The sequence below is a fragment of the Cylas formicarius genome, unplaced genomic scaffold (assembly GCF_029955315.1).
Source record: "Cylas formicarius isolate icCylForm1 unplaced genomic scaffold, icCylForm1.1 PGA_scaffold_2__14_contigs__length_35257938, whole genome shotgun sequence".
Taxonomy (NCBI): domain Eukaryota; kingdom Metazoa; phylum Arthropoda; class Insecta; order Coleoptera; family Brentidae; genus Cylas; species Cylas formicarius.
Genome location: NW_026844319.1, coordinates 16029297 through 16057279, shown reverse-complemented (window position 1 = coordinate 16057279; position 27983 = coordinate 16029297). Strand labels below are relative to the sequence as shown.

The 27983-nt window shown below is 37.2% G+C and overlaps 2 protein-coding genes across 4 annotated transcripts; both read left to right on the top strand.

Annotated features, from left to right (window-relative positions):
• The first annotated feature begins 237 nt into the window (after positions 1-237).
• LOC132698586 (luciferin 4-monooxygenase-like) lies at positions 238-15570 on the top strand. 3 transcript variants are annotated; one of them, XM_060664765.1, is made up of 6 exons: positions 238-261; positions 4543-4712; positions 9660-10180; positions 11933-12095; positions 12149-12439; positions 14914-15570. In XM_060664765.1, exons 2-6 carry the CDS (start codon positions 4596-4598, stop codon positions 15427-15429), a joined length of 1608 nt encoding a protein of 535 aa, XP_060520748.1. In that variant the 5' UTR covers positions 238-261; positions 4543-4595; the 3' UTR covers positions 15430-15570. The 3 variants fall into 3 exon arrangements, with proteins under 3 accessions (XP_060520748.1, XP_060520747.1, XP_060520749.1); XM_060664764.1 differs by lacking the exon at positions 238-261 and adding an exon at positions 1697-2249; XM_060664766.1 differs by lacking the exons at positions 238-261; positions 4543-4712 and adding an exon at positions 1697-2249.
• A 501-nt stretch (positions 15571-16071) lies between these two features.
• Positions 16072-27977, top strand: LOC132697778 (E3 ubiquitin-protein ligase CBL-B). Its single transcript, XM_060663412.1, has 7 exons — positions 16072-16781; positions 19172-19318; positions 21239-21508; positions 21565-21787; positions 23262-23420; positions 26109-26183; positions 26687-27977. The coding sequence occupies exons 1-7, from the start codon at positions 16240-16242 to the stop codon at positions 27314-27316; spliced, it is 2046 nt and encodes a 681-aa protein (XP_060519395.1). The 5' UTR covers positions 16072-16239; the 3' UTR covers positions 27317-27977.
• The last annotated feature ends 6 nt before the right edge of the window (positions 27978-27983 follow it).

The window sequence follows — 27983 nt, the reverse complement described above, 5'->3', positions numbered from 1 at the left end:
AAAGTCGATGCGTCGCAGGCGAAATTGACATTTTCGTAGAGAAGGGAATGATGCCACATCCAAACTTATTGACGATCTGTCGGTGGCCATATTGGTTGTTGAATGCCGGAATGTCTTTTCAATTTTGTTTTCTAAGTTGCTCCATAAGTTTTTGTATTATCGGAATAGGCAGTTCCTCTACAACTCTAGTAACTACATGGGGACAAGAAAGTCAACCCAACACACAACAGCACAACATCCTGATTAAAGTGAAGTAATATGGTAAGGTTTTTACTAGCTAAGGGGAAGTGAATCCAATAAGCGCTCTCTACGTTAATTAATCACAAGCTTGTAAGCTCTTGCACCATATCTACGGCGAAAGGCAGTACTGCAAGTACTACCAATATGGGAAATTTTTATTCTTCCGGCGCATCCGGCATTTATTAATGTGCGGTCTTCTAAGGGAGAATATGTATTGATAAGTGGGGAATATTAAATCATATTATTTTGTTTATTTTTCTTTTAATTACCGACCGTTATGATAGGCATAAATTAGAGATAGTGCAGCTTCCCATCGAACCTGACAAATCTTGAATATTTGTATAATAGTTTATTTTTAGTGTGTATTTAGTATGTTTTATGGTTGCCTTGCTTTCAAAAATGTGTCAACAGATACGGTTAATTAAATATGCTTTAATTTTTTGGCTTTGCTTACAATAAGATGTCATAGAACCCTGTATTTCAGTCACTCAATAACCGCTAGATGGCGAAAGTTACGTTTATCGCGCAAAATAGTGCAGCGTTTAAAAACGATTCACCCCAAAAAGGTAGTGTCATATTTTCTTCTTTAAAACAAGTTTAAATTGTTTATTTGTATCATGTTAGGATTGCACAAGACAAAGCCACGAAATTTTTCCAAATTAGTAATATTATCAAAGAGAAACTGAAAACATGGCGCACGCTAATAAATTTCTCTCTTATTTACAAGATATTTCATTTGCAAGCGATAATGTATTGTGTATACTAACCTGTGCAAAAACTGACGACTGACTTTTGATATTTAAAAAAAAATAATATTAGGCTATAATTTTTTACGAGTTGAAATTGGTTATTTTCGTTTTGACTTTTGACTTGGCAAAAAAAAGCTAAGCAAAACATGTCATTTTAACAAAGTCTATTTCCGCAGGCCGATAATTCGAAAAAGATTTTTGCATTATGCATTCAAACGAGCAAATTTGAAGGTATTCTCTCTAAAATTAAAAATCAAGTTGCTTGCATTTGCAAAGCTGGTTTTTCGCGAAATTGCAAGTATGTTGCTGCAGTTCTCCTAAACTGTGCTAAGTCGGTTTAAAGAACAAAATTTTTGCATCGAAAGCTATTACTAGGATACTGTTCCTTGAGTGATATCTACCAACAGAGCCATTGACATTTACAAATCATCATGTTGGCTTCTTCAGAGGTTAACTGAAGCTGTTTGATGTATCGACAATAATCCAGAAGTTTTGTAAATAGCATCACAGTAGCCCGTGGAAATTCCTTAAAAATAAACGAGCATTTGGTGTTGTGTTTGAATTTGGAACCGGTAAGTTTTTTCCTTTCGTTTGAATCCACACAAGTACTGAATCGCGAACGATACCAAACGAATTGTTCATACATGAAAACTTATTAACTAACTATTAAAATTTTATTTCCCAAGTAGATTAACATTCTTCCGCCAGACGTGAATTGTAAAGCTGCCAATACCTATATGGTTGTTACCATTGGCGTCCCATTCCCGTTCATGTGCACTACAATATGGACCGCCCTGTATAAGCGTTCGCGTAGGCGTCGCTGGTTGTTTCTTAATTGGGAAAATTGCCCATAATCTAGGTCGGAGAACGCACATGTCGCTTTCATATATTTTTTTCCCCGCCGTTTAAAAATAGATCCGCGACTTTGTGATAAATGTTCGTTTTATCGGGATACAAATAGAACTACGATGTCGCGTCTTTCGTCTCTATATTTACGTTTCGGATTAACATGTTCTACTCGACTCTTTCGATATCTGTTCTTCGACCATTGGCGCGTCGCTATTGACCCAACCCGTCCCTGGCGAGGGAAGCAGCAGAAATCGAACTCCACGGAAAGCACCAGTCTTGCGCGTTATCGTCTTATAGTAGGAATACAAAAGTCTCGTTGCGACGAGCGTGTGTGTGTGCGTGCATGTTATTGTTTACGTTTGTTTGAATAATAAGTGGTTATATTTGAGCACGCGACGTGCATTAAAGCAGGTAGGGGAGTGTCGAATGACCGCGAAAATGTTCATTACGTTGCGGTTTAATCCCTGCATTTATCAAATCACTCTGGGGAATTGTGGATACTGTCAATGGGTTTCAAAACAAATCGAAAACCGTCCCTGCGATGATTCTTTAAGTTATTTTTAAGCCAAAAATGAAACAAAGGTATGAAAGTATTTCCTAACTAACTAAAAAAAACATTTTTGACAAAATACTGTTTTTTCTCTTCTAGATGAAAAAAAAAATAGACAAAAGTTCAGTTGACGTGTGACCTAAAGGTTTTCAAGATACAGAGTTCCAAGGTCTCTTTTCTAAGATAATCTACCTAAGACTAAAGGAGAGATTGCCAAATTTTAAAAAACACCTCTCACTTAAATTTATTTAATTATACCTACCAGTGTTTCCAAAAGAACCACAACGGACGACACAGAGTTATGAAATAGTAGTGCCTATTCTGAAAATAGCATTGACAACGTTGTGGTCCTTAACTTTTTCAAATGCATGTTTGCAATGCAATGCATTTTTTACATTTACAGAAATTAAGGGGGGATTAAATTTTGATATCATGGTAAACAAATATTATTTTTAAATCAATTTCTAAATGTTCGACCGTTTCAGCTTTTTGGAGACACCCGGTATTATTAGATAGAGAGTGGAACAGTCAAATCACTATACCAACGAGATATGGTGTTATTTAAAAAGTGTTCAATATTTCACATCAATTTGATTTCTTCGAGATACATTGTGACACTCTCTGAAATACTGGACCCTTATTAAACATTCAATATGCTCATGCGCAAGTCATTTTGAAACTCGCATTCAACTAAAAGGATCTTGCGGCGTTGAACAATCAACATGGTCCTTGACAGTTCCTCGTAAATTCTTTGTTTACATGTGCAATTGTTTCAGTAGTATTTTGTCATTATTACTCTAGGTTTGTTCCAACTGTTTTTTAACTAATTTATGATTTGGAATTGAGCAAGTGGCGACTTATCAATTAATTCCAAATAAATCTGAAATTATATGTTCTGCTGGAACAGTGTTTTAGCTAAAAAAAAGCAATTTTTTCTGACGTTTCTGTAATGTTTTTGCTGATATTTCGATATTTTTATAATTTACAAACCATTTTCACTTAATCTTTAGCAAACGACGTAAATATATTTTATAAACAATATTAGCCAGCTTCCAAATTATCAACAATACTTTCCAATCAATAAAATTAAGATAATTTGAAATAGGTTAACATAGGAACCCTCCTTCAGATTCAACCATTACCTTGACATTTACTGCTCAATTAGGGATATTCCGATACTAGTAAATACGAGTAGGTACTCGATACTTTTGATTCGATACCAAGTATTTATAGCATTCTGGCCATATTTACTCGGTATGGAAACAAAAGTACTTGGTATCAAATCGAATCTGCCTCACCATTTAAAAAAAGAAGAAACCGAACGCATCAGACAAACATAATCTCTATCTGATCTATGGGGACGCCTTGTCTCGCGCCAGCGAAGCCGAACTCGTCCGACTTCACTCGACCGAGCCCGAGCCAAAAGCGAGAAAGGCGTCCGCCCTAAATTGTCAAACATACAAGAGATTGCTTACGAATAATTTTATTTATTGTAATCATCGGCTTATTCTTCCAATGTTATCATGGAGTTTTTTGTTTAAAGTACGTGCTTAACGTGACGCAAACCTTTATTCTTTTCCTTCTTAATTTTGTTTTAATTATTGTCCTTCAACGTTCATTGTTAGTTTCCTTAAAATAAATAAAAAATAATAATAAAATGCTTAAAGTATCGATAAGAGTAAGTATCGATACTTTTAACGTGACGCAAACCTTTATAATAAAAGTTTTCTTTTCCTTCATAATTTTGTTTCAATTATTGCCCTTCAATGTTCATTGTTAGTTTCCTTAAAATAAATAAAAAAATTAATAAAGTGCTAAAAGAATCGATAAGAGTAAGTAGGAGTATTTATTTGAGTAGTATCGAAAAAAGATTTGAGGACTATCGAAATGAGTAGGTATCGATACTTTAATGGTATCGGAACATCCCTATGCTCAATTCTTTTTAGCGCGTGTTCAAACTTAAAATTTTCAGAAAATTCTAGGTTTGTTTAAACATTTCAAAAACGATATTACAATATCCCCATATTATAATATAAATGACCCCGATATTAACGAACGTCCAAGCATTCTAGTCTAGTCCCGTAAAGGCAAACAACTCGCTATCTTGTGATTCTTGTGTACCTACATATTAATATAAAATGCAAATTTCTCCAGGCGAGCCAAACGCACTTCTAGGACGGCAGTCGTAAAATCGAAGAGACCGGGCAATGGCGGCCGAGTGCGGCATTTTGAAAGGTCCCCGAAGCAAGTACCCGAAAATCACGAAAAGTGTCGGCGAACTATTTTTCGATCAGGTCGAGAAATTGGGCGAGAAAAATTGCCAGGTGAGCATCTCCTCATAGTTGTTCCCACGTAGTTATAGAATTGTCAGGGGCCATGTTGGTTGTTGTTTTGTTTAAAATGTTTAAAATGACGGGTCTGCTTGGCCGAAAGCGAGTTTCTAAATTCTTAAAAGTTTGAGTGTCCCGTTTCAATTAGCTTCAAAACCTCCTGGATATCGCCATATCTTAGGGCTACCCAGCTCTTTTGCAGAAAAAAAAAGCGCTTTTACAAAAAAATGGCCTTATCACGACAAATAAGTGTACCAAATTTTGACATATTGAGGTAATAATAAAATAAAAGGTTTGACACCCTGGATCTTGAAAAGGAAACAAGTTCGGACACGAAAAACAGACTTACAGGCTAATAAATATGCCCTTAAAATCATTATACTGAATTCTGAAACACCCTGCATGTGGTAGCTGATATATACATAGTTTAGCCTTCATCTAAAATTTCTTGCGACACAGTGGATCAGCAAAATTTGAATTCTTACCATATCTGTTGAAATAGCGGTTATTTGAGCTTATTTTTTAATCATGCGTAATAGTTAATTGAAATTTTCATCTCTCTTATCTTTTTTCTCTGCGATTAAGGAGGGCGAATTATGATGCTGATAACGCATGAGATAAATAAAAGTCACATGAGGCGGTGGCAACAAACTTTATCAAATTTCGAACCCGCCGTTGTGTATTTTATTATCTCCTGGGCTTTTCGACGCCTCGTATCCTTTACGAAAAAATTCGTAAAACGCGGGCATTTGCCTGAGCCCAAATATAACGATGGCCTTTGGCAAAACCGATTTCAAATTTTTTCTCTTCTGGATTTGTTTATTGGCAACCTTAAAAATAGGTTGCGTGTTTCGCATATAAACACGAAAACGCTAGAAAATCGGTAAATATTTTCCTACATGTTAACAGACATTAATCAGCAAATGGATACTCCACTTAATAGCAGTTTAACCGGCTTAGCCATTTAACGTGATTTGGTGCGCCGGTAAATTTGTTAGCTTGACTTTTAAATATAGAGACCCTACTTATGCTGATGATATAGTAACTTTTGAAGCCATCATGAAATAAAGTTGAGAAGTTTCATTCATTTTAATCAATCTGTCATTCCGAATCTCGCTCTCAAGACCTAGCGGCGTTCAAGAAAAAACATGGCCGCTGACAGTTGGACGTTGGATGTAGCAGTTTTGCGGCAGTATTCCTATTGTAAATAATTTCTTTTTACCAGCAAATCGCTTCGTAAGATCAAACTTATGACCCCATCGGAGTTTTGCTTGCAAGAATTAGTCTTAAACAATAAACAATTTCAAAGTTGCATAAAAAAATCTTTATAGTTATAATAGCATAGTTCTGTTAAAATGCGGTTAATAGCTTTTTTAAATTCAATCGGGGTACAGTTGTTTTTGAGAGTTGCTGGTAATTTGTTATCCCGTTTAATGCCAATGAAGTTAATGGACGATTAAATTTTATTTACACGCTGATAGGGAACACACAGATCATTTTTATGTCTGGTATCATAAACGTGGAAGTCGGAATTCTTTATTATGCACTGAATATTATTATTATGCAATTGAATAGAGCGTTAGTATTGTCATTTTTTTAAACAGTGGCTTACAGTGATCATTTGTGCACGAACAATCTTTTTTTTTGAAATTTCAAGAGTCTATCTGCCTCTGAAGAGTCTCCCCACAACAATATGCTATATGATATCACCTTAATGAAGTTACTAAAACAAAACTTTAAAGTCGTCTCAAAAAAAAAGACAACCTTTGATTTATTTTGATTTAATTTAAGGCGATTCGGGTGAAACCACTCTTCTGTCTCAACAATCGCCTGAGTACTTGCAGATACTGCATCACTTCTGCCCAAATTAAGTATTGTTGTGTTATCTGTATATAGAGAAATTATATTTGATCCTATATTCGCTGGTAAGTCGTTAATAAATATTAGGAAAAGAATTGGACCCAGTATTGAGCCTTGTGACACACCAAACGAAAGAAATTGTGGTTCAGAAATATCACCGTCAGGTACCGTAACCATTTGTTGTCTGTTGTTGAGGTAAGATTATACCAACGTCATACAGGACACAAGCTTACCATCAATAGCTTTCAAAACCTTTTCAAGAATCCCTATAATTGCTTTAAATGTTGATTTGCCGGGTACCCACTTGACTCTCCACAAAAACTGTATTTTTATCAAAATACAATACAATTCTTTCTTTTACCAAAGCCTCAAAGATTTTGGAAAATACAGGCAGGACAATAATAGGACGAAATGGGTCTGTAGTCTCGTCATTTCAATTTTTCGGTATGGGAACTATCTTTAGCAAACTTTAACGAGTCAGTAAATACATTGTGTTTAAAACATTTATTACAATTAAGAGTCGATACAAGTAATACAGACTCAGCCATGTATTTTTAATAACCTTAACATTTAACCCATATAACCCATTACTTGAGCTTTTTAAGTTTCGGATCACCCTGTACAACTCCGTCTCATTTGTGGGGTACATAAATAATTACGATCCGTGTCTGCTGTTACTGAGACCGTCTTTTTTGCCGTGTTAATAAAAAAATTGTTGAGATCGTCAGCTGATATTTTTATTTGGTTCTTTTATATTCAAATCATCATGATTAACTTTAAAAAATTAGCACTCCCGTAGTTGACGGATTTTTATTATTATTGTTAATTAATTATTAATATTTAAGATATAATTTATTTAATTACTGTCAGTCGTTGATAACAAAACTGCCCGTGAAGCTGGAATGCTTATAGCGAAAAACTAAGTTTTAGAGACGGGCTATAGTTTTTTGCACCGAGGGTCCCCTTAGAGGAACATGACGGCAACTCTGTATATTAATTATATATTTTAAACACCAAATTCTAATCTACGATATATTCTCAGATGCAATGTCACATTTTGGTTGTAGCCGGAAAGTTTAGTGAGTAAATCAAGAGTTAACAAAGATAAAAACAGAAAATGTTTAAAACAGAGTTGCATTTTGTTGTTTGGAAATTTGAAATTAAAATGTATTTCGTCATATGTCCAGTAATTTTAGTTTTGCCTAAAACTTTATGTGTTTAACCATAAATTAATTATTTGTTATTTTTTGCTTCGTTCGTATTTCCATTGCAGGTCAGAGAACCACATTTTGTCTTTTCATTGTAAAGTAGGAATAGTAACTAAAAAGAATAATATTATGACGGTAACATTTCAAAAAATCAGAAGAAATTGCTGAAAAATATCAAATAAAATTAACGTTCTCGTGACTTGTTTTTTATACGTATTAGAGTTATCCCTGATACAAACCGGCAATTGTGTTTATCTTTTTGTCAATTCTGGGCTTCCTTCGACAAAAATAAGCCTGCTTAAAGTAAAATAATTCAAGACGAATGAAAATTACCCACAAAAATCGTAAGTTGTAAAAACTCCAAATTAATACAAACATCAGAGACAGTTTGAAGTCAAAAGAAGCATGCATCAAAGCTTAAAAGACTCCCACTTAATTGCAATTTCTCTAGAATTTTTTATGTGCCCTAAAGATCATCAGTGTTAATAACACATTCGCTAACATTAGGCCATATTAAAGGATGCATTTACAATCATCACATATACAGAACTGTACACACTTGTAAAATCTTTATTTGAAAAAAAGACTATTGATTAAAAGAGAGAGAAGAGAGGAGTACTATTAGGAATTTTTTAAAAACTATACCAATTTTTATAATCTAAAATTACAATGTTTGAAATATCGTTTGCGCCCGCTTAAAGATTTTTTGAATAGGTCTCGGAATAATGCAATAAAATATTGTTTTGCTTATTGCTTCAACTTAAAGTCGTGGCCAACTGTAATTATTTAACTTAATTAATATAGTGATAATTTGAAGTAATAAGCAAAACAAATTAATAAAAGTGAAACTTTCCGTGTCATTTGAGTGTTTCCCTGGTAAACAGTTCGAATAGAACGGAACTTTTTCTAGAGTATCAACAATTCGAGAAATCTTCAAAATCGAATTTTGAGGTTCGACTTAGTTCGGCGTGCGTTTAGAAGCCGAAATCGGGCAATTAAATTTGGGTAGTTACTAATGTGACCTAAGGCGCACGTTTATCTCCGAGCATTTGGAAACGTATATACAAAAACATTAATGTGTATGTGCAGGAGATCACACGTTTCAGTGTACACTCAAAAAGAACGACGTGCGACGTTCATCATTGGCGTCTCTTTTTGGTTTAATCCCACATGATCCACAATCATGCTTCTGTTACTTTAAATGTTTTTCTTACCTTCATGTATTCCTTATGCAGCACCTAATATATAATATGATTCCGAAATTATTTTAGATAAGTATTGCTAAATGTCTTAGGATTGCAATTAATCGTGCGTGTACCCTTATTGTCGGTCTCGTGAGTGTATTTTGATGTTGCATCATCAATGGATTTATCATGTTTAACAGTAGTCAGTAAACATCTTCGGCCATCCTAAGATCCAATCATCAGGTTCAATGGTCAGTTCTACTAATAGAAATAGAAAATGTGAGAAAACCTTTGCCGTTACAAAAGCCAATTTTACTCATCACTTTCTTCGACATCGTTTAGACAATAAACAAAACGGCGGATTTTGCACGTACGTCCGTAGGCAGTCATAGTGAAAGTTTGGGGATGCACGTTTTTGAATGTGACATAAACGTCCGCCTATAAGGACCTTTAGAGACAAGTTTAATAGCAACGAACCTAAGTTTAGGTATTACCTATACTTAGGTGCCCCTTGTTTTTACACGTTGCTTTCTTAAATTTTAATTTAAATCTTTTTACAAACGCGTTTTGCATCTAAAAGACGCAAAAATGGCGTAGTTATGTTTAAATCGCGTCAGTGACAATTTGGTTTTAATTCGGACGTCATCATATGACGACGACGGCATAATTTCGAATTCGACCGTCCTCAGATCGACGCGGACACGGGCAAGTCCGAAACGTATCAGGAGGTCAAAACGCGCGCCGTAAGAGTGGCGATCCGCCTGAAGGAGATCGGCCTACGTGAAAACGACGTCGCAATGGTTTGCTGCCGGAACAACCTGGACGACATGATCCCAGTACTCGCCACCCTCTTCGTCGGCGGCTGCGTTTCCTCCATCGACCCCAAGGAAACCGTCGACGACGTGAAACATGCCTTCGCAGTCGTCGCACCTCGATACGTCTTCGTCGAAGAGGATTCTGTCGCGCTGATCGAGCAGAGCGCCGGTGACGTCGTGAATCCACCAACGATCATCGTCATCGGGTCTTCCACCAAGTACCGGAACATGGCGGATATGGAGACGCCGGCCGAAAACGAGCAGACTTTCAGGCCGCTGAGGAAAAACGTCGATGACATCGCGGTCATCGTCTTCAGCAGCGGCACCACGTCGTTGCCGAAAGGCATAGCGATCTCGCACTACGGCATGTTGCACGGGTTCTTGGCGTTGGTTCGGTGAGGATTTTGTTGTAGTTTGACCGTTAGTTAGTTAGTTAATTTCGCTGTTATTCGGAACGTTAGGTGTATAGAGTGTTAAGGCGGAAAACTTCTAATATTCTGTTGTTCTGCATGCCCTAGTATGGGCACCGTACCCATAAACGGAGAATAGATCGGTTCGACATTGTTTCGTATGACTTTTATTTTAACTAAAATCTAGAGAGTTTCTTATTGAAAAACGACAAAAAAAATAGCGCAAAATATTGATATTTACACCCACTGTAAACATTTTAAAATCAAAGGTCGGCGCGAAGCTAGAAAACGAATCCTTTGCGCGAGGCTAGGTCACGTGACGTCAGTAGCAACACACAGCAGACGCCACGCTTCTCGTAAACTAGTACAGCAAATCAGTACAAAGTAGTATTAAGTCTTACGTTCTATTTTACTATATCTCCACATAAGGGGTGTTTTTTTTCGATGCATAGAACTTTAAGTTGCATTAAAACAACGATGGATTATTCGATTGACATGAATTTTATTTATCCGAAAGATAATCTTGTGGCATTACGTTTTAAATATGATTTCTGGCATATGACCGCCACGGCTGGCGCGGATGTAATCCAATCTGGACGTCCAATTTTGAAATTTGGAAGGGTTAATATAGGCAAAATGTCCCAATTTTTTGACAATATGTACGTTGCGCTTCCTGTTTGAACGCAAACGACAGTAACTTTCGAATTTTAAATGGCAAAACCCATATTTTTTTGCATTTTTGGATTCAGGAGATATGTAAGATACGTAAAATAGGACGGGTTTTCTCCTTTTGTTAAATTTTTATTTAATTTTTAAAATTCTGTCTAGGAGGCTGTGACCTTCATATGTACTATTTAGCTGGTCATGGGACAAATTGAAAATGAAACTTTCCTTTACTTGTCTAATGGCAAATAGCATTTAATGTAATAAACTGTTATTTTTTTAGGATAACCTAGTTTTTTCAAATAGATCCCTTTTGCAAAATTTTCAAAATCCGTTAAAAAATAAGCTGTAGCTTATGACGTACATATACATACCATACTTACGTTAGTTTTTGACTGTATAATAAAACACTTTCCACTGTATGAGCTTTTCGAGAGTTTCTTCTTTTAATCTTACCGACTTGACAATTAATATATGATTAATAATAAATATATGGTTTTTATAAAAATGTTTTTACTTAACCGATTTTTTCCTTCCTGTGAGTTTATTTTTTAATAGATTTTAAAAATTTTGGTGTCAAACTGTTGAAAAAAAAGTACCGGTTTTAAAAAGTTTTCGTTCCCACTAGGGTGCTATTTGAAAAAACTAGGTTATCCTAGCAAATTAAAAGTTCATTACATTAAATGCTATTTGCCATTAGACAAGAAAAGTTTCATTTACAATTTTTCTCGTGATCAGGTGACTCATTAAATAGTATTTATGATGATCACAGCCTCCTAGACACAATTTTCAAAAATTAAATAAAAATTTAAAAAAAAAAGAGAAAAACGTCCAATCCTATGTAGAATGATCTGCTGAATCCAAAAATCAAAAAAAATATAGGTTCTGTCATTTAAAATTCGAAACTTACTGTCGTTTCCGCTCAAACCGGGAGTGCAACCGTTTACTACACATTGTCAAAAAATTGTACATTCATCCTATATTAACCGTTCCAAAATTCAAATCGCCATCTCGAGCCTTTAAAAGTTATTGTTGTTGTTAAAGTTGTTTTGAACTGGTGCGTTTCCTTTCCAGCGAAATAGACAACTGTCGACCGGATGTGATGGTCCATTTCGCTTCGCTCTTCTGGATCTCGGCAGTGCTGCTGACCGGCATCACTTTGGTCACCGGCGGCACCAAAGTGATCGCCCCACGAATTTCGGCTGCCGATTTGCTGCGCGTCATCGAACGATACAAGGCAAATCCCGATCTTCCAACTCGGTGCTCGTTTTCAAACATTTGATTTCCCAGGTGTCGTTTATATTCATGTCCAACACGTACACGTACGAAATAACCGACCTCAAGCAGGAAGTGGTAAACCGGTACGACACATCGTCGTTGTACTCGATTATCATCGGCGGGTCGACAATGAACCCGACCCAGCTTAAGAGAATTAGAAATACCCTGGTGCACACCAAGGTGACTGTAGGCTACGGGTCCAGCGAGACCGCAGCGGTCTCTTCGTTCGACTTGCGAGACGCGGAAGCGTACGAGAAAAAGGTCTTGTCTTCCGGCAAGGTTCTAAGCGACGTCGAAGTGAAGGTAAACCCCTTCGAAAACCACACGAAATTCAAAAATAACTTATTTATTTTACATATCGCACATACGTCGGCGATTCTGGTTGCCTATAGTTTAAGGGGTGGCTTTTTCATCAAGTGCAACTTAGGTTACGATAATTACGAAATAAAGTATACTCGAGATTGGCTTAAAATAGAACATTTTTGCCCAAATCTGCGTTTTTAAAGTTCGTAACTATTTAATGTCATCCTGAGCAAGGAGGCGAATTCATTTAATTACTTGGTTATTATACCCTTGCCTAGTTACTGATGATGATTCTGAATATTTTTATAAATAGTTGAGGATTGAAATTTCTTGTTGCTTTCGAAAAATCGATGAAATCGGGAGGTCCTGCAAGACTCCCATTGCGACAGAAATGATCAGCGTCGAAAAATAACTTTTGTATTTAAATTTTTCACCTATTATAAAGAATGTTAATATTAAGTGCCGTAAATTTGCGGATATGGATTTCAATTTTACCAGAGAAATAAAAGTCCATGCCCAAATTAAACCAGCAAAAATTGTGTGCAATCAAATACGACCAGGTATTTTTAAAAAAAATTGAACTTTTGACTTTCAGAAAAACACGTTTTGCTTCAAAACCATCTACCCTATAGGCGATTTTTTTAGTGTTTCAGTTATAGGCCGCATCAAAAACTAAAATTTTTGTATTTACGGTGTTCGCCTAATATACACACTTCTCGAGATATTTGAAAAAATTCAATTGAGGGTCGGTATATCTCGCACTCAATCTAGACGCAATCACGTCATTTACTACATACTACATGGTTTCAGTAAAAATATTTTCTCGAAAACCGTTTACTCCATTGGAAAAATTGTTGAACCAGGAAGTGTGGGAGGTCCAGGGCTACAACCTCTCCTTCTGGCAGTTTTTCAATTATATACAGGGAGTGTCGGTAATGGTCAAAAGATCCTGAAAATTGTGTTTTTGTGTGTTTTTCAATATTTTTTTCTGACTGATCTTGAAAACTGCAATGGGACCTCTAAGTAAATTTTATAAATCTATCTAGAATAACCCGCTTTGTACAGTAGTGCAGAAACGGGCAATTTTATTTTAATATGGTTACAGAATTTTTCAAAAAGTTGTTTTTCATTTTTTCACAATTCAATGCTAGAGAATTTTCTATGAAACAAAATATGGAGGGCATTTTTAATAACCTTCTTGAGATGCTCTAATTTCAAATAAGAAAAAGAATTCTGCCAAAAAAATATGACAGTATACAACAGAAGTTTTGCTCGAGGAACAATAAATACAAATGTGGCAGCGACGAGAATATTTTTGATTAGCTTCAGTAGGTAGTTTTAGTTTATCTTAAATATATGTACTACTACTATGTTCAGCTGCTATTGGAGGTATCAGTAAAATTTCCTTATCGATAAGTTTTTTATAAAATAACTGCTTTTTAATTGTAATTTAAAACTTTTGTTTTCATTATGGAGATAGATGGCAAGATTTGTTATTTATATCTGCGTAGTGTCGAAGTCGAATTGAAATATTAAATACCACAGAAATAAAAATTGAATTTTTTTAGTTTGATCGGGGACGGTGATATGTGTCACGAAGTGTGCTATTTTTCCCAATCTTTGCGGTATTTGTTGTAACAACTAAAGAAACGTCTTCACGATCCACCACAGATTAATTACACTACCGATTAAAATAAAAGTGAAATTTTTTTGAAAAAAATGCATTATCTACAATTTTTAATTCGAATTATTGCCGCTTGGTTTTTGATCGAGGTTTCGTCCACATGCGCCAATGTGCAGAGCAAAAATATATCGCGCGTATTTTTGGTTGCCTACTTTGAGCAAGGCAGGGTTGGTTAATATGCTTATCCGGCTAAATAGACCGGGATTTTTGACTTAGCATTCCGGTTTAATTAGGAAAGAGCAAATACTAACCAAAAACTAGTTTTGCCTGCGCGAAAATTAAATATTACGACAGTTTTGGTCAGCTTTGGTCAGCTTTTGCACCTTCTTTGTAACGCATAAGCTGTTATAATGCAGCGCACCACACAACAAAATAAAGCTAAACGGCGGTCCAAACTGAAAATAAAGACCAATATTCCAAACCACAGCGTTCCTAACCGTTTATCTTGAAAATTCATAACTGAAATTAAAATCTGTCAGCATGAGAAAAATGTGAATACTGCCAATGTCCGTGATAGTGGTCCCTAGTTCTGCTGACGATAATTAAAAACTCAAATTTCAAAATTGCAGGGATTACAACAAAACACAACAACTTCAATTTCAATAATTGAAATAAACTAAAAAAAAACTGTTTTTATTGCATTTAACTTATTAAATGCTTTTTAAAAACTACCGCACAATTCGCATTGCAATAAAATCATAAACAATGAATACTTTACAATCACAACGTCTAATTAGGTACGAAAAAATTTCATAATAGCTCCTAAATAAAATCCCACTGGACTTTGCAGATTGTCGATATCGAAAAGCGTGCAGTTCTAGGCCCCAATCACCAAGGGGAAATACTGGTCCGAAGTCCTTATCTCATGAAGGGTTACTACAACATGGAAAAGCCTGACGCCTTCGACGACCAGGGTTTCCTCAAGACAGGCGACATCGGGTACTTCGATGAAGACGAATACCTCTACGTTACCGATCGCATCCACGAGGTGTTCAAGTATCAAACGTCACAGGTGTCCCCCGTTGCAATCGAGAGGGTTCTCGCAGAACACCCGGCCATCAAGGAGGCGGTCGTCTTTGGGGTGCCACACGAGGTCGACAGGTTTCATCCTGCGGCGTGTATCGTGCTCAAAAAGGACTCAAGCGTGGACGTCCAAGAAGTTGCAGAATTTGTTTCGGCGAGGGTATCTGATAAAAACAAATTGAGAGGCGGTGTTATAGTCATAGATAGGATACCGAGGACCCCTACCGGCAAAATACAGCGCAGATCTATACGGGATTACTTTCTGAGATGTCGCGATGGATAAGTTTTTAATTACTGCAATAAGAGATGGCAATTTTTTTATAGCCCCAATGGTCAATTTACCACCAAAACTTGTGTCATATTATATAAATTACTCAGGATAACTGTTCTAATTGATAATGGGATGATTTTTTAAATTTTTATATATAAGCTAATAAAAAATTGAATAGTTCTGTGCTATTTTATTCGCGTACCGTTGCTCTTCATTAGGAATGAACCCTACAGAACGCTATTAATTTGCACCACGCTTCTATTGCACTATGCACTGCAACAAATTGCAGAATGTTAATGTTTATTCTTTCCTCATCCAAAGTGCAAGAAACCAGAAATACGATGTCGTGCGGGTCTGGTGGCCTATATCGAACTCCCAATAACAACCACTTGACTCAGAGACGGCATAGGCTCTAGAGCATTTTCAACTTAACCAACGTTTGTTTGAGATTGATTTAATAAGCCATTCGCGGCGTTGACATGTATAACAATATTGGGAGCGATAAAGTAGAGTCATGTAAATATCATTTGAATTCGCCTTTCTAATTTCGACGAGTTTTCCGACAATAAATGTGCGAGAAACGAGACCCGAGTACCGTTATAATGCGGCCCTGGAAACGCGTCCTTTGAATGCATTGAAATTTCAAGGCGAGAAAGAAAATGACATCCGCGTTTGTAGCAATTTCGTCAATGGATGTTTACTGCTAGGACGATTAATCAAAAAAAATTCGAGTAACGATGTAAATCGGTGTACGTTTTGTGATAAGTTCCGTTCCGTGATGTGATTTTTGGTCGGCCGACGGGTAAAAAGGCGCACTTCAAAATGGCAGGTCGGAATCGTCCTGTCCAACACAAAAATTTGTCGACGATATTTTCAAAATTGCAAGGCGCGTTTTCTGACGTGGTTACGCACCCGAAATACGCCACCGACAAAAGAACTTTGGACAAGACATGGAAGTTAATGGATAAAGTGGTGAAGCTCTGCCAACACCAGAAGATGAACCTGAAAAATTCGCCCCCTTTTATTTTAGACATTTTACCTGACACTTATCAAAGATTAAGACTTATTTATTCAAAGTACGAAGACAACATGTCCGCTTTACATAGTATCGAGTATTTTAACATATTTATTATTAATTTAATGAGAAAGTGCAAACAAGCCATTAAACTTTTTAAAGAAGGTAAGGACAAGATGTTCGATGAGAACTCACATTACCGAAGGAACTTGACTAAACTCAGTTTAGTGTTTAGCCATATGTTAAGTGAACTCAAAGCTCTGTTTCCTAATGGTGTGTTCGCGGGTGATCAGTTTCGTGTAACAAAGTCAGATGCCGCAGAGTTTTGGAAAAACAATTTCGGAAACAGGTAAGCTCTGGTGCCTGTGCACCCAGGGAAGAGATTACCGCTTTGCATCAAATTAAGATTTGTATAATTTCATAAATTCTTGGTATTTTCAACACCCCCTTGAAGATTAATGATGTTATTATGTAACTTAAGTTAAAACCATTTATCCACTTGGGAGATTACTTAACGTCAGATTTGAATTGTTATCTGACATGATTTGTTGTTTATTTTGTGCATATGACTATCTGATTAGATATATGAATAAGTGGATAATCACTGAAAACCATGACAACAATTTTGTCGAGCTTGTTGAATGAAAAAAAATGCAGTCAGGGCTGCCTGGCTCATGGGAGCTCCTTCCCTAAACCCCTATTTCAGCCACCTTCTCTTATATTATTCTCAATCCATGACAATTTGAATGCAAGTTATGACTTATATGAATCCGTCCTGTCATTTATATATTTTTAAACTGCATATAAAAGTAGTAAGCTTTTTTTTGGGATTGTTTTACACAGACGCTCATAAAGGCGTTTCCGTTTTCATTCACTGCCACGCAAAGTGAATTAGTTTTCAATTATTCAATAGCGTTCTGTGTCTCGATGTAACGCATTCTGTTATGCTAATTTAATTGTTACATATATTCAGGTCAAAACACTTATTTGTCGTAGGTATACATATCCCCTCGTTTGGATTATATTCCAAGGTTCCAATGCGATTTTTGCGTTGCAGGTCCAGATTTAGAGAGATCTTGAATATTTCGTGATTGTTTTATTTTAGTATTTTACAAATTTTAGTTGGCAACATACATTTTTTTAATTATGGAGTATGGCAGATCTTCCGGCTAGACTAAAGGAAGGTTATTGGAGCCAAAGATTTACAATCAGGATCTAACTTTAAAAACTTTCCATGCCGGCCCTGACCTTTAGCAGGAATCGAATTTAAAATTTATGTATGTGTGCCCATTGTCTCTTTCGTTTGGGCTTGATGCGGTGAATCATATCCTTTCGGATTGCCACGAAGTGTTTCGCGTGTGGGATATGCGAGCTAAAATTAATGTCGAATTGCTCGGATCTGTAGTAACTAACCAGAGAATTTATTTTATCTTAGCTCGCTTCTGGCTATTTTCAATTGACAGAAACTTTCGTCCTCCACTAATTTCACTCAACTTTGGTCCAAAAAGTCTAGGCTTTCTTGTGAATACTAAAAATATGCCGCAATATTTCATTAATTACAAAATCCAGTCTTAAATTATAAAGTATTACTCACAAGATTCGCAGTTGTTTTAAAATAACACAAGCTAACATTACATAGACATAATAGATGATACTCTAAATAATAGAAAGCGGAAGGACAAACTTAGATAGAATTTATCACAAAATTTGACAATAAAAGCGATGGTTATTAATAATATGGGATCAACTTAATATTTATGTGCATTTTTTACAACAGATTTACATTATATAAGAAAGATTGTACAAATTTACTAAGAACATTATATCCAAATATAGTTATTTGCTATTTGCATATTTGCGATGGAAAATTTACACTTTTATGAATGAGTTGCGTTATCTACTGAATATGTCTTTGATGGATGATACGGCGACCAAGAGGTGTAGTTTTACGTAAACTTGCAAACTAATAATGAATGCCAGTGTTAAAAAACACCCGCCATATTGAATTGCTTTGAATAAAGTATATTTTCGCAGCACTCATTTACCAGTTCAATACGTATTGGTAGTTAGTTGCTAATTCATTATTATACCTTTTTCCTCTAAAACTGTAGCATACGATTTTTAAGTCGAAAAGTATTCATTCTCTTTTTATATTATTATCGCGATATTTTGGTCTTAGTCATGCGAGGCGTCTCGTCGTTTTTAATTGACCCACGTTTATTAAGCTGACCTTTATTCCCGGTAACAAGTATCAAGTCATATCGATCGGGGGCCCGGTTCCTGATCCGGTCCTGTTTTCACCAGGAGACGTCTCCATCGGGCAAACGAAACACTTATTTGCCGATTTGTCTGCTCCCCCGCAGCAGGGAGATTTTGGCGGTAACGTTTTATGAATGAAATATCGATCGGGCGGAGTTGCCACGTTCCCGGTAGTTTTGAGGGAGGTATGCCACGTTGCCAGCGTCAGCAACGAAATAGCGGACCCGAAAAAAGTTATTTTAATTACCGGAGATCCGTCTAATACACCTCTGTTTCTGTTTATTGCCGATCCGACGTCAACGTCACGGGTTTTGAGTAGCAAATTAACGGAAATTAAAAAAAAACTCGCGTTATTTTTAGCAACGGAACCTTCAGCGTTCTAATTCGGAAGCCTTCCCATTTTCATTCATAACTTTTCGGGCGCCAAACGCAGGTCCGGCTTCAGGCGATTTAACGGTTTGCAAGTGTTTTTCTTTTCAGCACGTTGGTCCCATGGAAGATTTTCAGGCAGGAACTGAACAACGTCCATCCTATCAGTTCCGGCTTGGAAGCGATGGCGCTGAAGTCAACCATCGACCTCACCTGCAACGACTACATATCAAATTTCGAGTTTGACGTGTTTACAAGGTAAAAAAGCAGATCCGTACCTTGCGCGACCTAGAAGCCAAAACATTATAATAAATAAATACCAATATTACTCTCCACGCAAAAATAATTTCAATTTACGCTGATACGAAAACGTTTACATCCAGTTAGAACTCGATTCCATAAATATGAAGATTCATTGCGAACAGGGGCCTCTGGTGGATACTATAAAAAGCTCAATATCAAGACTAATTTCTTACCTATTTTGTCAGCAAGTACTAATCGTCCATTTTAAAATGATATCTTTCTACTGTCTTGTCTATCATACGTCTGAAATTAAATAATAACTTTTGATGAAATGCCAGTTATTTTGAAGCTCCATTGACTTCATTAATTTTTCTCAGGGCGCTTCAACTGATCAAGTACCTCCAACCATGTTCACATGAATATGTTAATTTGAGTTAATGACTTAACAGTTCGTAATGGATCCAACAGTAATTTAACAGGTTTTCCTTTCACAGTCACATGACGCTCTTTTCACATTACCCGTTCTTGTCATGTTTTCACAGCAACAAAGAAACTTTTTGTTAAATTAAAAAAAAAAACATTGCTAATACTTGTGGCCGTTATCTCAATGATCACATTCAAAACTGACAGACGAATGCACTAATGTTAACTGCATTGAAGCGTCAACGAAAAATATGTAGGAATTTTGATTTAATAAACTTCTTCAGGGCTCGATCGGAAAGAACGGACAACCAGAAGATTTGTAGATAATATTACAGTAGGCTGTGAAAGTTTTTTTTTTAAATAACATTTAAAACTAGTTTTAATTTGTAATTGAACAAGTTTGTAACTGCTTGTTGCTTTCGAAAAACCGATGAAATCGAATTTTTCGAAAGCATACGCGCTGAAATGATCAGGGTCGGATTTTTTTTGTATGTCCGTTCCCCGTTTCTCTGCAATATTAAAAAACGTAATAGATGCCCTAAATTTTGCAGCTACCGACTGCAGATTTGGCACAGAGGTAGAAGTCCCAGCCACGCTTAAACTCTTAAACTCTTAAAGTTTTTTAACAAATTTTGAATTTTTTTTGTGTTTGTTTCTAAAACTATTAATTCGATCGATAACCAGCAGACTCGGAAGATCCAATGCTATAACATTTATTTCAGACATTTTTTCGATTATATTCGATTAAATCTAAAAGACCCTGAAAACTGTCCTTTTCTAGAGTAAAATTATTATCCGTAAATCAAAATTCGTAAAAAAATATGACTAATTGGTTTAGATGGTATTATAGAACGCATCATGTATTTACGGTTTTCGTCAATCACGTACGTTGCTCGAGATATTTGAAAAAATGCATATGAAAATAACTATTCCTCGGGCTCAGTCTACACGCGATGACGTCATTGACTATGACGGCATACTGCGTAGCTTCAGAAAGAAAATATTTTCTCGAAAACCATTCACGCTATTGGAAAAATTCTTCTACCAGGAAACGTGGGAGATTCGGGGTTATATTTCCGGCATTTTTTCAGTTATGTACAGGCTGTCGAATTTATCAAATTTTCCCGTGACTTTCAAATTCGGTGAGACGTGAAAGTCACTTTATACTGGGTGCATGCAAACCAAAAGTACATCGATTTTGCAAAAGTTCCGTACTGGTCCGCAGGAGCACGATAGAAAAACAATGCGTCCCTCTAGGCAAGAAGCCCCGAAGCGACTTCGTTAAAATAAAAAACTGCTCCGCGCTTCGAACTCGCCCCACTCACCGACGATTTTTCGAAAGCAATGTTAAATTATTTCATCTGTTAAATGTTTATTTGTAAATTACCGACTACGTTCTGCGAGCAAACAGTCCATCTTGTATCAAACTGAAGTAAACACAAAATTCTTCTTTTGTGAGGTGGCTACTCGCGCAATCTGATTATTGTTGTTTAACTTCGCGCCTCGTCGCAGACTGTTTCAACCGTGGGCGACGCTGCTGCGCAACTGGCAGATCCTGGCCGTGACGCATCCCGGCTACGTCGCGTTTCTGACGTACGACGAGGTCAAGGCCAGGCTGCAGCGGTACATCAACAAGGCTGGCTCGTATGTCTTCAGGCTATCGTGCACCAGGTTAGGCCAGTGGGCGATCGGCTACGTCACGCCCGACGGAGAGATCCTACAGACCATACCGCAGAACAAGAGCTTGATCCAGGCGCTGCTCGACGGCTACCGGGAGGGATTGTAAGTGTTCGGTAAAGGGGCACGGGGACGGTCCCGTTAAACGTTTTTTTGGACAGTTATTTGTTCCCTGACGGGCGGCCCGTAAATCCGGACCTTTCGTGGGCGGTACAGCCGAGCCAGGAGGACCATATCGCCGTCACGCAAGAACAGTACGAGCTATACTGCGAGATGGGCAGCACGTTTCAGCTGTGCAAGATATGTGCGGAAAACGACAAGGACGTCAGGATAGAGCCATGTGGCCACTTACTGTGCACGCCGTGTCTCACCGCATGGCAAGCGGTGAGTTTTGGGGCCGCTCACTCACACTGCTCTGCAAAGAATAGGCCTATCTTTAAAAAAAATAGATGTTTTGGCGCCAACAACAAAATCAGTTATTTGCGAAAAAGTATTTCCATCTCCTTAAAAGAGATGCAGTTAACTGTTCATCGAAAAGAAAGCGCGCAGTAAGTCTCACATTAAATCAATAAATAAATAAATACATATTTATTTAGCACTTACGATAGTTACAGAGACCCCATCTATAGCTAAAACATTTGTACATTTTTTAATTCAGCTGGCAGAGCGTTATACAAACCAAGACCATCGCCAAACGGCTGTTTATGCATATAAATATGTGGTTCTTAAAAAGTGAATATCAAAATTATTTCCTGAGCGAATAGTTTACAATGATGAGGTAACCAAATAGCCATTCAGATAAGATTGCATTAAATTATTCTTAACTTTAGAAACTATCACAATATTTTAAACTCCAATACTTTGACTTACCCAGGGCCAACATAAAGGACTACCATTAAGTTAATGAGTTGTTACATCCTAGAATTACTCGCAAAAAATCCTATTTTTTACCAACCTTTATGCATAAAAAGAAAGAAAAGAGAGAATCTCCCTTGAGAGTTAATAATTTATTCCTAAATATTTCATTTCATTTACCCTTTCAATTTTAGTTGCATAAACGAATATATCAATGTTGGCTTCACTTAACAACTTACAATTTTTTTTTACCTGGTACCAGTTTATAATTATTTACTTTTTTTCCAAATTAAGTGACTTTTTAAGAATTTTTTGAAGATCGTTGACGCGGTGCCCGCAAATTCAAGACTGATCCGAAAAAATATACTTATTATGCTTTATTTCTTTATATTTTTGTTCGCAAAAAGAAAAATAACAAAACTGTAGTCAGTTTGTTAAGTTCAAAGAGCAGTGAATAGGAATAATTTATTACAAGTATTACATTACATACAAAAGCATGAGATGCAACCACGAGGAATGATAACGAAAGTACACATTTGTCTGAAACGGTCTATAGGTAGGTGTGTTTTATTGTCAACTATATTCCAACAAACTTCCAATGGCCGCTGTAGAATATCTTGCTATTGTAAAAACAGAAACAGCAGAATTTGTTATCTTTATTGAGTCCATTCCTTTCGGATAATGTAAAACATTGTTTGTGAATCTACCGATTATGGAAATTCATCTTCCAAAAAAAAGAAAGATCATTGCATACGTATAAATGTGGGTTCAAAATAGGGGTGTTATAATATAAATTGTGAAAAAATTGTGGTGATATTTTTTTGGGGGGCTAATGAGTTCCTTGGCCTATAAATCTACAAATTAATAAAACAAATTATGAAATTGAAACATCATTGGAAAAACTTCGAGGCGAATATTTCAGTTTGCGACTAGCGTTTATTCTTAGCAGGGCAGCCCGTTTTTTCATTGATGGGAGCACAACATTCGCGCTTCCTTTTTTCAGGGGTCTGAGGGCCAGGGCAGTCAGGGCTGCCCATTTTGTCGGGCTGAGATCAAGGGCACCGAGCAGATCGTCGTGGACCCGTTCGATCCGAAAAAATCGCACCACCGGCCGAAAAACTGTGCAGCGCTTCCAATGCACGATGACGAGGACGAGCTCGAGGTACCGCACGATACAGATTCTAATCGGGGAAACGATTACTCGGAATGACACGGGACGATTGCGTAACGCGCTCTCTGCCGTTAATCGGTTGCGGAATGCTCCGGCGCATCCCCCAAATTTCTATATCACCTGCTTCATCGGTTTTTGTTCATCACTGGGGAAACTCCCGTGACAATATTTTCATTAAATATTTCGGGAAAACGCGTTGCATAAAAGTCAGAGCAAGCACCGGTATGAAATTGACAGCTGAAATTTCCGAAAATACCCGAACGCCTCCCGCAGTCCTCTCGGTGGTATACATTACCCAAAAAAACCTATTTAAGCACAGGCTTTTTGCTTTTTTATTGCTGTGGGATTAAGTATAACAGAAAAAACCAATATTTTGAGATTCATTGAAAACATCGAACACAATAAAGTATTGAATCTAATTTTGAAGGAAATTGGTACGAGCTACCGAATTAATATTTTCAATTCTTCAGGTCGACTTAAAAGTTAAACTGTATCTATCTCTTAGAGAAATTAAGAAACTTTAGGATTAGCAGATCATGTTCTGCTTTATGCAGTTTTGCTTTAACATACCTGACAAATATTTTTTAAATGCACTAACTCAGAACAATGTTACACACATTCTAAATTTGGAGTCTGCGCAAATCGATGTGATGTCACAATGCACTACTGTCACGCGAACGAGGTTAAAACACATAACCTATAACTTATATAGAGTAGCGTGTAAAATACCTCACCAATAAATATTTATTAAATACAATGACACCGGTATATCAAACTTTAGCAGGCCAATAGAAAACGTTGAATAATGAGAATAAGTGTCGTCACCTGCATTTCCGGTGACTTTCCGAAACAAATCAAAACCGAAGAACTGAGGAAATGGGTAACCAGAACTATTTGCTATGAAAAGTGGGACATTTTCATGGAGTTTATAACGACTGAAAATAACCAGAATAAATCTGAAACTCAAAATTTTCCTAATTTTTCTCAGCGACATGGTCAACCTGCAGGAATGAAAAAGTCGATTTTTTCGACAAAAAAAAATCTATCATCAAATCAACTATGAGTATTTCAATTCAATGTTTTCAATGAATAATAAAATGCGGGAAACTGTTTTTCTCGGTTGTATTAATTCCCTCAACAATTAAAAAGCTACAGTGGTTAGTTTCGAAATTATTTTTTTGGGCCGTGTATACGACCGCAATTTTTGCTGCCAACTTTACACCTCTAGCGCGAGCGACGACGTAAAATGGGCGGATCAGTCGAAGGTTCGAGAATGGGAATGCGCTTGTTCTGTACGGCTTTGTGTCAGCTTTTGTTTTTTAATGTTTTGCGTTCCCCGCACCCACAATCGGCGGTTGTCCGGGACATTGACGAGGATGGACGTGTAGATAATGTAAATAACGCTCAGTTCCTCGGCCAACCTCCGATTTTATCTGTAACGGTATAATTTAGTATTTATTTTTTGTAGCCGCCCAAAGTCTCGTGTAACGCAATATTTGCAACTATGAAAAAAATATATATCTTATTTTATTAACCGTTTTGCTCGTTTTATTTGTTGTGCATTTTTGTTTACCACCACCACCACCATAATCATCATCATCATCGGATGGTCCCTCGTTTCTCATTTTGTGTCACGCAGTGTGTTGCATTGCTTTGATTGTTAGTTTTGAGTAGCAAAAGGTAAGTAAAGGATGTTGCACGCTTTTTGTCGGGACAATGTGGAAGATTTAAGAGGTACTCCATAATCCTGGAATGTGATGTTTGCTTGCACTAACGCTTCGTCCCAAATGCTCGTTACGACGTAAAAATAAGGACATTAGAAGAATCGACCAGTTGTCAATAAAATGCCAAACACAAACAAAAAAAACTGTAGAAGAGTAGCCGGTGAAAATGGTCAAAGCCGGAAACAAGTTGTTCTGATGCATTATGACAAAAATTGCGCATTTGACATAGCATCAGTGACAAAAGACGTCGGATGAATATGCATGCTGACGGGTTTTTGTTTTGATTATGTTTTAGGATTATTAATACATGTCATCAAAAAGAGCAGCTTTACTACTGCTGTAATTATAATTAATAAAAACTTAATAATAATAGTAATAGGTTGGAGATAATATAGGGGCCACAAATACTGGATTAACGGCGCATACCCCTAAATTTCTTACACTAAAATCTGCACTTTATGCGATTTTGAAACTGGAGACTGAGGAATCTGCGAACTGTCAGCGGTCATATTGATTGCAGAACGGTGTTAGGTCTTTGAGATTGAAATGACATGCGCATGCGCACATTGAATATGTCTTCTCAACATTTTAAATTTTAGCTATATAGCCAATATATATAGTAACTATATGAATTGCAGAACAAGTTAGTTATCTATACATAGTAAACATTAACAGTATGTAAATTATGTAGTAAAAAAAGACCTTCATTTTTTTTCGTCAATTTTTTGCAGCTCATCTCTTTATATTCGTAGATTTTCCAATTTGTTTCTTACCTTATTTTTTGTCATGATTTTTGCTTTTTGTGTATTCTTTTGGCGATATATATATTTTTTGTCAAAAGTCTTCAAAGGTGAGACAGGCTAAAAGGCGTGACACGTCTCGAAATTGATTTTGGGGTGGGGAGGTCGGTGAAATGGCGCCTTCATTGCGTTCAGATACTTCTTTTCGATTGCAGGATGGCGGCGAACTGTGGAACTGCGCGGGTAGCAGTTTGCACGCGCTTGCTGTCTCTCCGAGAAATCACCTCTCGGTAAGTGAGTCTTCGTGTCGCGCGGCGCTGCTGTCGCTTCTTTCCTTTTGTGAGTCATGTCATTTAGCGAAACACTTGTTATACAATACGATATATTTTATTTATATATTCTCCGCTGAATTATTATTTACTTATAAAAAACTGAAGCATATGAGATAAGCGTAAATGCTTTACTTGCCCAAAAAAATAAACTAGCTTCTGCTAGTTATACATACGTTACTGCAACCATGTTACTGCAACACAAGAATTGACCATTTTAACAAATGTCAAATATCAAACCAGTTCGAAGAAGAATGAACGATTAAAATCATTTTACAAAGTATCCGTTAGCGAACTATTTACTCCGAACAAAGCTACAGGTAGAAAAAATCAGAAATAATATAAAACAAGGTCCTATTACATTTATCTGCATAAGAAAACATATTTGCATATTTGGTCGGCGACAGCAGTGCCTATCGTTTTGCTCACCTTAAGAGCATTTATTCAACGTCTCGCTTTTCAAGCATTCAGCGAGTCCGTTGATCTCGCCCGGTAACAGTCCTCGATTGACGAGACGCAACCCGCCGGGCACCATCATCGTGCCGGCGGCCGCGCCGCCTCCGCTGCCTCCACGCAAAAGTTCGCCCACCCACGAGACGCCCGTCCATCCCACTACGTCCGAAAGCGCCCCCGTCGAGACGCCGCGGGTGCTAAAGAGCGCGTCTACGTTGGAAATGCATCAGGACGACGACGTCGAACTGAGCGCTCCCGAAACGATCGTGGGCCTCGTGACGTCAAACTGCGACAACGTTATCGACGCAGGAAAAACGCAAACGCGCCACCTGAGTTGTCCATCGAACCGGAGCGCACCGAAGGGGGCGTTACCGGTCAAGTCGAACACGTCACCCAATATTAGCAGAACGGTGGCGCCGCCACGCTACGAGAACGTCCACCTGGTAGAAGCGAAAAGGCGCCCGAACCCGTTAGACAGGGAGACGAATGTTTCGTACGAGAACGTCAATGTGGACCACATCAAAAAGCTGGTAGGAGAAGGGTACCCTAGAGACGCCGTGATTAAGGCGCTCGGCATCACGCGCAATAACGTCGACATGGCATGCGACATACTGCACGAGTTCGGCACGAAGCTCGGCTAGCCGAACTCGTAGTAAACGAAAAGACACGACTTTTGCCGCGATCGAATAGGCAACAGGGACGTTAACTAATTCTCGCACCTTTTATAAACATTTAAAAATACCTTATCAAAAACGTGATTTTAGTGATATCACAGACCGCAGAACTATAGAAAACAGGATACAAAAAATAAATCATGTTCATAATTATAGTGGGGACATACAACGTCGTCAATATATCGCATTACTTTTAGCCAGTTCACAGTCAAATGTAAACTACTACGGAATTACTACTGCCGTCAACGTCTCCGTTACTCTTGAAAGAAAATGTGCGAAAGTAAATACGTAGTTGCCAAACGTCCACCCGCGTCAATAGCAGATCCATCTTTATATATTTTTAGTGGTCTGCGAAAGAAACGACCGGAAAAAGTTTAATTAAGGTGGAAGCTAGTATTTTTAGGAAAATTATACGCTTTATTTATGCATAAACGAAGATAAAAAAAAGAAGTCTGAAGCCGAGCCGCGTTAGCGGCCCTCAGGCGGCGTTACCTGTAAATACTTTATTTTCCTTTTTGTTGTCCTCAGGAAGTGGTTACCAAAGTCTGTATGTATATTTCATAAGATATATGTTTTTTATCGATGTAAATATGTCGCCGCGCAACCGAATCATAGGTGTAAATAAATAAATCAA